At 33.9% G+C, this 12,604-nt stretch overlaps 1 protein-coding gene across 2 annotated transcripts in view; it reads right to left on the bottom strand.

Annotated features, from left to right (window-relative positions):
- The window catches only part of RTKN2 (rhotekin 2), a 148,718-nt gene that overhangs the window by 83,325 nt on the left and 52,789 nt on the right, over nt 1-12,604 (bottom strand). For both annotated transcript variants that reach the window (XM_007963328.3, XM_073019113.1), the window contains exons 8-9: nt 7,557-7,663; nt 6,497-6,628 (exon numbers count right to left, since the gene is read on the bottom strand). In XM_007963328.3, the coding sequence (XP_007961519.2) occupies nt 6,497-6,628; nt 7,557-7,663 (239 nt within the window). The remainder of the gene's footprint in view (nt 1-6,496; nt 6,629-7,556; nt 7,664-12,604) is intronic.

Below are 12,604 nucleotides of genomic sequence, written 5' to 3'. Positions count from 1 at the left end.
ATATACACTCTACTGACAAAAAAGGATACCTTCACATATATGACAAGGAATGTTTGAAATATATAATCCATAGCTATAAGTTAAACCAGCCATGAAGTATGATTAGTATCAGTTTAATATAATTATTTTAAATTTATATTAATTAAATCAGATGTAAACTCCAACAGGAAAATGTTTGAAAAATTAATTTTGTTATATTTACTTTTAAAAATCTGAATAGTTGATATGATTAGATATTAAGGAAACTAACATAATTAGATTAAAATCCCATGTGCTTCATAATAATTTTGCTTTCTAGGGTCTATGATAAATATAATAGTTAAAAAGTATTTTCAAAACAATTTAACCAAGGTCTACTACAGTAAGTAGTGTTATTGACTTGTTTAGTACAGATTTTATTAAAATGAATGATGTATATAATATTTAAAACAAGAAAAGGCTTGATCTCAAAGACTCACACTTTTTTTTTTAACCATCACACTCCTCACCCTATTGACAATAGATAAAGCTTTGGTTAACAGAATGCTTTCTATAACGTGTAGGAAATTCAGTTAAGTACCTGTTATTGAGAATGTCTTGCTCAAGAACATTCTTGTGAAGTTTTCTGAATTTGAAGCAATCGCTTTGAAGTAAATCACCCTTTCAAATTTGGATTGAAAATAGGAGGGGAAAAGCTTTTAGGCTTTTCTTCCCTTAATGTGACTATTTCCACAGACGGCTCCCTATGAAAATTAATGAACTAACTTAGCCTTACAGGAAATGCCATTTAGAAGGACAAGAATTATAGCTTGAGAACAGATCCTGTGATCTAAATAACAGAACTATTATTTACCTTAGCAACTGTGAAATTTATGTTTTCAAACAATTTTTAAAGTAGCATTAAGGAAAATTATTTTCATGAGAAAAGAAGACAACCAAAGGACAAAAAAACTCTGATTTGTATTTAATGTTTAACATTATTAAGCTTAAAGATCTTAGAGACCAACCATTAGAAATATACTAAAAACTAAAAGAGAAACCCTATTCTTTTTTCTTGAGACGGAGTCTTACTCTGTCGCCCAGGCTGGAGTGCAGTGGTATGATTTCAGTTCACTGCAACCTCTGCCTCCCAAGTTCAAGAGATTCTCCTGCCTCAGCCTCCCAAGTAACTGGGACTACAGGTGTGTACCAACATGCCTAATTTTTTGTATTTTTAGTAGAGATGGGGTTTCATCCTGTTAGCCACGATGGTCTCGATCTCCTGATCTCGTGATCCGCCCATGTTGGCCTCCTAAAGTGCTGGGATTACAGGCGTGAGCTACCACGCCCAGCTGAGAAACACTATTCTTAAAAGTTTTATTTGATCCTTACCTGCTGTATCAGAAAATACCAAACTGGTTTTTATCCTTTGTTTATTTTAGAATACATTGTTCAAGACCACCCTGGGCAACATGGTGAAACTCCATCTCTACTTTAAAAAAAAAAATAAAAAATTCTGGGGTAATTAAAACTTTTAGGTAAATAATAGTTACAGGTCAGTAGCTATCCATTTTGTGGGCACTACCAACAGGGTACACAGAAAACTTCAAAAATTAGCCGAGCATGTTGGTGGGTGCCTATAATCCTAGCTACTCGGGAGGCTGAGGCAGGACAATAGCTTGAACCCAGGAGACGGAGGTTGCAGTGAGCCAAGATCGTGCCACTGCAATCCAGCCTGGGCAACAGAGGAAGACTCCATCTCAAAAATAAATAAATAAATAAATAAATAGTTAAAAAAAAAAAAAGAATATACTAAAAAGCTGGGTATGGTGGCTCATACTTGTAATCCCAGCACTTTGGGAGGCTGAGGCAGGCAGATTGCTTGAGCCCAGGAGTTTGAGACCAGCCTGGGTAACATGGTGAAACCCTGTCTTTACAAAAAATATAAAAATTAGCTAGGTGTGGTGGCATGTACCTGTAGTCCCAGCTACTAGGGAGGTTAAGGAGGGAGGATCCCTTGTGTCTGGGAGGTACAGGCTGCAGTGAGCTGTGATGGCACCATTGCACTCCAGCCTGAGTGACAGGGCCAGACCCTGTCTCAAACAAACAAACAAACAAACAAACAAAAAACCAAAAAGAAAATGCTAATAGCATGTCTCCCTTACAAATCTGCAAGGTAAGAAAAACAATCAAAACATCTACCTTAGAAATTAAAAACCAAGTAATTTAAAACATTGAATAGATTAAACACCTACGAATTTATCACTATATGAGACAGTGAAGGTAGGGCAAGGAGGAAGATAACACTCATCCGCTACCCCTGGAGAGATAATATCAGCTCCAATATGTATTACCAATACCAGTGCAACACCAATACATGAGACCAACTTCTTACCCTGAAAATTGGCAATTAATATATCAAGTATTTATCCTGCCTTTTCACAAAAGACTGTAATTCACCCCCGGTTTATAAGAAAAACTTCTTCACGAAAAGAATGCCAAAAGGAAGGACATATGTAGAAGGAAAGTAGTATGAGAAAATCACCCAGAATCTCCTGTGTAATAACTGATTTAGGCAAAGACAATCACAGGTGGCTAAAACCATTATGTGAAAGACTGTTAGGAAACCAAGACAGTCACACAGTGCTAAAGTGTCTCCTCACTGACTACTTGCTAGTTGTAAAGAGGGAAGATTACTTTATGTTGGAGAGAGGGCATCACCAGCAGTGGCGACAACCTGACATCATGAGCCTCCTAACGGGAGGCTCTATAAAGTACTTGTCTGTCATCAACCATAAAATCTTCTAATAAAAATGCTCTACATAAATACAATCAAGCCTCCAGACCTCATTTACAAATCAGAAGAACTGCAGAGGATGCATAATCCCTGAATAATCCTGGACTGAAGACCTGAGCTAAAAGGCCATTTTGGGAAAACGGGGAAATCTGAATATGGACTGAATATTAGGTGACATAAGAAAATTATTTTTAATTTTCTTAACCGTGATAATGGTATTACGATTATGTATATATATGAATGGCCCCTATTTTTATTAATAGGAGTTACATGTTGAAGTATTCAGGAATGAAGTATCATGATATCAAAGTCTTAAGTTCAAATGGGTCATCAAAAAATATAGATTTAATCAAAGAGATAATGTAAATATGACACAATGTTAACTGCTGAGTCTAGGTGGTATGTATATGGGCCATCAGTATAGTTTTTTTTTTCTTCAACTTTTCTGTACATTTGAATCATTTTGTAAGTTGAGCAAAAACAAAAATTACTTTAAAAGGAAAAATAATTACGTAACAGTCATGTTTTAGGAAGTAACAAACATATTTCTTGACTGGAATACTGCTTGATTTTTTGAATAAGAATATCAGTGAATTCACTATTAAATGGGAAGTTTTCAGGTGAATGGAAAAATTCAAAGGAAGCCTGAGGTGGAAGTAAGAACTACAAAGAGAAAAAAGCTTCTAAAGAGAAAAACACAGGAAACCAACACTGGAGAAAATTAAGATGGCAATATTGCAAAAAAGGAAAACAGAATACTTTGTCATCAGTTTTATCTTTGAGATTAACAACTAAATTATATTTATTTATAATCTATAATAATAAAAAATATATCTTTCCAACACTAACTCTTATTTCAAGTTCTAATTATAAAATGCTCTTTTGTACTTTAGATAGAAGTTATATACAATGGAAGAGATAATTGAGTCACCAGTCCTCAAGGTCAAATGTAGCTCACATTGTCTTTAAGTACAAGGCTAAATCTATACAAATTACTAAATTAATAATTTTTCTGTGATATGTAATGGCCAATTGTGGAAGAAACACTGGAATTTGTAAGTCTGCTGATTTCAGTCATCTTAACAATGGCACTGATTGACTACAAAATCTCATTAGTCACCTGGCCATCAGCCTTTATTACCACAAGGAAAAGTAAATCAATTAAAAAAGGTCAATTCAGTCAGGCCATATAAACATTGTCACCACTTTTCTGGAATTAGATCCTTGTCATCAGACTGAAAATACAGACACACTGATTACAATAACACAGTTTTATTATAAATGTTCTCTTAAATTTAAATCATAAAGTTTCCACACATGTCTAAGCAATCGCCTATAAGTCTACTGTGGCTTCATGCTCAGAACCTCATTTTACAACTACTTTTTAACTTTCAAAATTGATTTACAGTGATATGAAGAGAGGAAAAAGTCTAATTCTGCCTTCCTAATCTAGTCTAGCAGTATGCCTATGAGGAAATAGCAAAAACAGTCCATGAATTTTTATCTATTTTTTCCTACTCATTAGGAAAAGGGTGAGCCATATAATTTTCCTCACTAGTTGGAAAGTCCTATCTGATCTCTAAGTCTATTTCTTCACTTGTAAAACAAATACTGTACCTATAAAACAGGGTTGCCATACCTGCTTTGCCTATCTTAAAGGGCTGAGATAAGGCGAGTTGAATTCCTTCCAGACTGTCTTCAAATAAAACAAATGACTTTAAAAATATCATTTGTTTAGATTACATTTTAATTTATTTTATGACTGAATATTATATGGTATAAAATATAAGAAAAAAACTAGGATTTCATTTTTACTCCTCAGCTATTTAGTAAAAGCCAAATCAGACATAATCATATACATAGAACTTTTACCAAAATTATTTAAGCCGAATCTAGTGAAATAATTAGTTACATATAGATTTGGAGAAATTCTAAGAAGAAAACTGGCCTGGACTTTTAAAAAAAGTCAGTGTAATGAAAGGCATAAATAAATAAAGGCAGAAGGTGAAGGGCACAATTTAGATGAAAGGAATCCAAGGAAATGCTGACCAGATGCAGTACATGATCCTTGATGAGGTCCTGGATCAAACAATAAAGAAAAATTAGAAAGGATATTGTGGGGACAATTAGAGCAATTTCTTTTGTATATTAGTTAATAAGTATCAACAATAAACTTTTTGAGCATCACAATACTATTATGGCGACGAAAAAGTGTCCTCGGTTTTAGGAGAAATATGCTAACATATTCAGAGAAGAAATGTTGTTATTTGCAACTGATTTTAAAATGGTTCCGAAAAAAATTTTAACTAGAGAGAAAACAAATGTGGCAAAATGTTAACAACAGCTGAAGAGTCTAGATGAATGGTATACAGGTGTTCATTATTCTGTTTCAGTTTTTCCATATGAAATTTTCAAAAGACTAAAGTGTGAAAAACTGGCAGGAAAGACAACTCTGCACAAACCAAACAAAATAAAAAGTTGGCAAGTAATGAAAAAAGCAGGTCAATTTTTCATTAATAAAATTATATATTTCAAAAACCTAATTTTCTAAGCCAAAATAGATTCATTATAATACTGAGGTATTATGTCCTTATTTTGTCAAAACAAAACAGTTTAAACAAAACAGTTAAATTAGGTGAATTTATATAATAAAAGGTCTCACTAAAAGACTTCCTGTAGGTAAAAAGCAATGTAATTTCTAAAAGCAGAATAGAAATAGACAAAAATGTTATTATTGGAAAAGATCATGAAACTAAACTCAAGTCTTTATAGATTAGTAGACTGGTACCCACGGCTGTTCAGGAATACAGGTATTATATAAAAGGACATACAACTTTACATTCTTCTTTAAAGGATAATTTCAAAGATAAGGAGAACAAATGTGATGCCTCATGTTTTATCACACACTTCATGCCAAAGACAAGCAAAATAGAACAACTAGAAACAATTAGGGGCAGCCTACAGGCAAAAACCATGATATTTCAGTCTAGAAATGCAATTATTCTAGAGTAGGAATGCTCTAAAAAATGAGGAAAGAAAAATCCTCTAATCAACGCTAGACTTAAATAATAGACAAAGCTAAATTTAAGACCGTGAAGTAGAAGAAACTAAGTCTGCGTTATACTGGAAAGTTGTCCTATAGGATTCTAGATGAAAAAACTGTAGCTAGATTTCAATAGTCTCCTTTGTATCAAACCACTATATATATATTTGACAAATTAGGTGGTGTGGTACTACTTTTTAAATGCAGTATAAGCACTCAACTATTCTAAATGGACTGGCAGGCTTTTCTATTCTGACAGAAGATTGGACAAATGCCCATCAATCCCATAAGAAATCAGGAAGTATAGTCAAGAATGTCTTTTCATGGCTTCATTTGAATACTAACTAGAAAAAGCATCACTATAACATGAGCTTAAACAATTAAACAATTTATGTTTAATCTCTTAAATAAATTCATAAAAAATTTAAATATACCGTTAATGCGAAGTTACATTCTCTGCTTTAAAACCTATTTACTGGTATAAATGTCCATTACTATGTTTTCTTAGGAAATATACATTTTCTTATAACAGATAAGCTCTAATAGAAAAACAGAAACAGACTAAATCACATTTATGAAGTAATCTGTTTTTACCACTGCTTCTCTTTTATTTATAAGACAACAACAATGTAAACTGCACATACAAAAACAAACTTCCTAAGATGTATCTTTTTTTCTAAAAATAGCATTTCCTTTACCTTGTTAATGGGTACTACCAAAGCTGGTTCCACTTTAGCTTCAATTTCCTCTGGACTGTAAAAACAATAGAGTTTACCTCCTCGCAAAACACAATACAGCCTTCTCCAACTAATCAGACCTTTTACCATTTGCTGGAAAAAAAAAAAATCAAGAGACTATCAATTTTAAGTTATCACTTTAAATTCATCAAAATACTTATCAAAGTTAAATTATTTAGAATTTTTAAAATGTGATAGAATTATCCATTAATTTGATATACAAAAGGTTAATTGCCCCAAATCCAAGAGTATGTTAATATCAGAGAAGAAAAGTTTGGAATTCTTAAAGGCATTAAGTGAAATGGAGGCAACAATCACCACCTAACTTTTACACACATAAAACCATAGATCAATGGTGTTTTAGAAAAGCTAGTTGATTAAAAATTAGTGCTTAGAATTCTATGGCAATTCATCAAATGACTCAGGAAAATTATAAAAACAATTCTATATATTCAAAATATTATTTTCCCTTACTGTTCTCAGAGCATCGGAAAATGTCAACTACCCTGTAAGAATGCAAATTTTCTTTCCTCCTAATGGAATCTTTTAGAAAAAGCTATTGATTCATTGAAGTTCACAATTAATTATTTACTGAATATAAATAACTATGTTATAAATAAATCAGGAGTAGGTGGCACAGAGGCAGCTCTGGAAGCTCAGAGTCCTAAACCGTGCCAAACGCTGTCTGCCAGAAAGACCTTTATGCGAAAGGTGTTGAGCAGACCTCATCAGTTTCCACAAGGAGCCCTCTGTTGCTGATTATCCTGTTGCTGCTATTAATGAAGCAGAGGAGCATGGAGAGGTAGCACCTTAGACATCAACACTGCAGTAGATGCCTCCCTGCCTTGTCATTCTTTTCACCCCACATCCCCTACCGTTTATATCTGATAACATTTAGAAAATTGACATTTAAAAAAAGACTTAAAAAATATTTCTCAGTATCAGAAGGTGAAACAACTGCCAGTATATTAAGATTTAAAGTAGAGCTACAATTGTTGTAGGATATTTAAAGTCCTCTAACCTGCTGATTAAGAAATCCTGCAAATGCATCCTCAGCCATACAAGCTGGCTGGGCAACTAGTCGGCAGCACATGTTGCCATATAGGGGAAGCCAAAATGAAGACTCCTCTATTTAAAGGAGAAAGAAAAACAATCAAGTTATAAATATAAGTTTATTTAAGGTCATCATACATTTTGATTTTTCTCTTTTTACAATTTTGTTTTGCTTTGTACAGAACATATTTTATAATTACTTTTATGTAAAGATTCATCCTATCCTACCCAAATACCAGTGCCATATTTAGTGAGAAAATCAAATACGAGAATAGAAAGGACAGGATAATATTATAACTGATAGTTTACAGCATGCTACCATCTGAATAAGTATGAACTCTTTAGTCTCTTGTTTGGTTTTAATTATTCAACGAAAGTTGTTCAGAGAATGTGATCTCATTTAATATAAAAACATTCTGATAAAGTAATTTATGTTTGTCAAATTCTAATTTTTGCTCTAATTTTCATTATAATAATTAGAAAGGTGATCCTCCAAATGAAACATTATTTCACTTTGCGAGGCCAAGGCAGGCGGATCACTTGAGGTCAGGAGTGAGATCAGCCTGGCCAATATGGTGAAACCCCATCTCTACTAAAAATACAAAAATTAGCTGGGCATGGTGGTGCATGCTTGTAGTCCCAGCTGCTTGGGAGGCTGAGGCAGAAGAATGGCTTGAGCCCGGGAGGCAGAGGTTGCAGTAAGCTCAGACTGGCCACTGCACTCCAGCCTGGGGAACACAGCAAGACTCCATCTCAAAAACAAAGCAAAACAAAAACAAAAAACATTATTTTAGAGAACTTAAGATAACTTAATCAACATTTTTGACCCCTCCTCCTCCCCTTCTCTTGCTGAACAATTCAGTCATAAGCCATTAGGTAGAGACCCCAACATAAACATCTGTGCCAAGACTGGAGAAGGAGCTGTGGTGTGCTAGAAAGGGATGATGGAGTCTGGGTGCGGTGGCTCAAGTCTGTCATCCCAGCACTTTGGGAGGCCGAGACGGGCAGATCACGAGGTCAGAAGATCGACACCATCCTGGCTAACACGGTGAAACCCCGTCTCTACTAAAAAATACAAAAAACTAGCCGGGCGAGGTAGCGGGCGCCTATAGTCCCAGCTACTCGGGAGGCTGAGGCAGGAGAATGGTGTAAACCCGGGAGGCGGAGTTTGCAGTGAGCTGAGATCCCGCCACTGCACTCCAGCCTGGGCGACAGAGCAAGACTCCGTCTCAAAAAAAAAAAAAAAGAAAAAGAAAAAAAAAGAAAAGAAAAGAAAGGGATGATGGAGACAGGCAGAGTGAGAATGGTAAGTAGCAGGGGCTGCCTGCAGGAGGTATCAGCAGCTGAAGGGGCTGAGAGGGTGATAACACTGGGGTGCAGCCTAGATTTGGGACTCTGTCTTGAGCAAGCAGAATAGAAGAGGTATGCCTGGGAAGAGGAGCCTGACATCGATCATTAGAGCCCAATGAATGAAGAACTAGTCCAGATTGAAGGAAAATTAAAAAGCATGATAATTAAATGAAATATATGATTCTGCACTGTATCCCTCTGCCATAAAGAACATTATTGGGACGATGGGCAACATCTTGAATGGACTCCGAGGATTATATGGTGGTAATGTATTAGTATTCATTTCTTGACTTTGAGAGTGATGGTGATGTAGCTGAACGTCCTGATAGTAGCAAATACGTATTAATGCATTTTGGGATACAGACTATCATGTAAGCAACTTGCTCTCATATTTTTTTGAGAAAAAAAAAAGATCTTGACATTCAAGCTGAGTATGGTAATGTGTGCCTGTAGTCCCAGCTACTCAGGAGGCCAAGGTGGGAGGAGTGCTTGCACCCAGGCGTTTGAGGCCAGACTGGGTAATATACCGATACCCATCTCTAATTTAAAAAAAAAAAAAAATCTTGACATTCAACTTGCAACTTTTCTGTAACTTTGACATTGTTTAAAAAACTTATTTCAAAAAAACATTAAGATACTCCTTTAATGAAGATACCTACCTGTGTACTACCTATCTGTATGGAGGAAAGCATTAAATGATTCTAGGCATCAGAGTATAAATAAAAACCCAACATATGGCCCTTAGTTCACACTGGACCACATAAAAAAAGGTTTTTAAAGTTTTCGCTGTGCCCTGTTGGTAGTGCCCACAAAATGGCTAGTTACTGGCCATAACTACTATTTACCCAAAAGTTTTAATTACCCCAGAATTTTTTTTTTTGTAAAAATAGTTAATATATACATGCAAGGCAGCAAAGGTTTGTAGTAAAACCAAAAAGTTTTAAACTTACCTGCCCAAGATTCTACTATAGAATAGCACACGACAATGTTCTGAGACTATTCAAATCATTTTCATTAATACATTTTTAAAGCTGCTATATTTTAGAAATAAGGGGCTTAATCTGGGAAAAATGAATGCACAAGCATAATACATACTATTCCAAAATGCAAACACAAATAAACAAAAGTTATCTTTCCTAAAACAGGCAGCAAATGAAATAAAAATTCTGTAAAAGCATGTATTTCAGTAATACATCTGAAATTAACTTTGTGATTTATAAATTTAAAAGTTTGAAAGCAAACTTGTTTATATAGGCAATCTCAGATTTATGAATAGCTTATGTCCTAAATATCTGTAAGTTAGTTGAAAAGTATATCATAAAGAGTAAAAAACATGAAGGATATAATGAAAAAGACTAACATAGGTTTAACAGGCATGCAAAAAGGACTAAAGCTACACAACAGCAGAGGCAGTTTCAAATAGATAAGTGAGATGTTGTCCAAACTGATGAAACATACCAACAACGTAAAGAAGCTCAACAAACTCCAAGCAGCATAAATAAACTCTACACCTAATTACACCATGGTAAAATTTTAGAAAACCAAAGGCAAAAAGGAATAAAAAGACTACACTCATAGTGGTGACACACTGGCAAATTATTTACAATATTTGTAATAAAATAATAGAAGCCAAAAATATTGGAATTATATCTTCGATATTCAACAAGACAAAATTAAAACTGCAGAATTAAGAAACATCTTCAATAATGAGGCAAAATAAAGCCACTTTCAGATAAACAAAAAGAGCAAAAAGTTTGATATCAGCGTAACACACTAAAAGAAATTCTAGGGCTTATACTTCAAGCAGAAGGAAAAGTATCCCGGATACAAGGCATAAGATACAAGTAGTCATAGAAACATGTAGGTAAATCTAAGTAAGTATTAAATCTATAAAATATCTTGCTTAAAAAAAAAAAGAATTACAATATATAACAATAGCACATAGGTTAGGGAAAAAAGAGTTTAACTGTTCTAAAGTCCTTGTATTGTCTGAGAAAAGCACAAAACTATCTATTTAGTTTTTAATAAGTACGATTAATAAAATTTTTAGGGGTAAATTCTAAAAAATCAGAAAAAGGATGTATAACTTTAATTCAAACAAGGAAAAATTGCCTTAAAAGGCAAGAAAAAAATAACCATGGAATAGGTGAGACAAATAGAAAACATAGGTTATCATAGACTTAAACCCAAATATACAGCTATTTGATATTAAATACAAAAGGACTAAAAGCTTCAGTAAAAAAAAAAGATTGTCAAATTAGAGAAAAATTAAAATCCAATATAATGCTGTGTGAAGAGGCATGTTTGTAACATAAAAATAAGTACAGTTTGAGGTAAAAGAAGAAAATACAATTAAACAGTTACATGAATCAAATAACAAAGGTTCAAATTATATACAGCAAAAATAGATATAACTATGGGTCAAAAAGTCCACAATCACAGAATGAGATTTTATCACACCTCTTGTAGTAATATAGAGTATATAGACTACAATCATTACTCCTAACAAATAGTTAACAAATATGGAACACATTGCTGAATAAAACTGATTAATCTGTTACAAGAATGAGAATTAAAAAACAGAGATGGTACAGAAAGCAAGTATCAGGAATAGAAAAGAGGGAACAACGTTACAGAGGCTGCAGAAAATTAATAGATATAAGGACATTATAGAAAATTTAATGCCTATAAATCTCAAAGTTTAGATCAAATGTGTAGGTATCTATAAAAACATAACTTATTGAAACTGACCCAAGAAATAGAAAAGTGAAGAACCCTGTAACTATTAAAAATAATTAAATCAGTCTAAGAGATAAATACATATTATCATACAATGAGATACTATAAGTAATGAAAAGCATACATACTGAATGATGAACAAAAAGCAAATTACCAAGACAACATGATTCCATACCAAAGTTCAAATTAGGCAAAATTATATTATTTAGGGAAGCACACAAAGATGGTATTAATAAAACCATAAAGAAAAACAAGGAAGTATATACCATAAAAATGGAGACATATGTACACCTAGGGTAACTGAGGGAAAGGAGTGGTAGTAATGTTCTGTTTCTTGATATGTTCTATTTCTTGAGACAGGGTCTTGCTCTGTAGCCCAGGCTGGAGAACAGTGGCACAATCATACCTTGCTGCAGCCTTGAACCTCAGGGGTCAGGCAATCCTCCTACCTCAGTATCCTGAGTAGCTGGGATTACATGCACGCATGACCATGGCCAGCTAATTTTTTTAAAATTTTTGTAGAGATAGGGTCTCACTATGTTACCCAGGCAGGTCTCAAACTCCTTGGCTCAAGTGATCCTCCCATCTCATCCTTCCAAAGAACTGGGATTACAGGCAAGAGCCACCACACCTAGCTTCCTAATTATTTTTTAAACTATATATTTACATTTCATGAACTTTTCCATATTTTTAACATAATTTCTCATTGTGAAACAAAAAAATATAAAAATATTGGTATAACATTATCAACCTTATCAGTACAAAGCCATAATCCTTACAACAGTAAGTATAATTAGGACATTTACCACGTATTTTTATTTATTTGCTTGGAGAAAATGAACAAAAGTAAATAACCCAAATCATATTTCCAAACTGCCTTACCAGTACTGCTCCATATTTTTCATCACGAGTAAAATAACCTGGGAG

The sequence above is a fragment of the Chlorocebus sabaeus genome, chromosome 9 (assembly GCF_047675955.1).
Source record: "Chlorocebus sabaeus isolate Y175 chromosome 9, mChlSab1.0.hap1, whole genome shotgun sequence".
NCBI lineage: Eukaryota > Metazoa > Chordata > Mammalia > Primates > Cercopithecidae > Chlorocebus > Chlorocebus sabaeus.
Note: the sequence above shows the minus strand (reverse complement) of the source record. Positions and strands in the feature narration are given on the sequence as shown.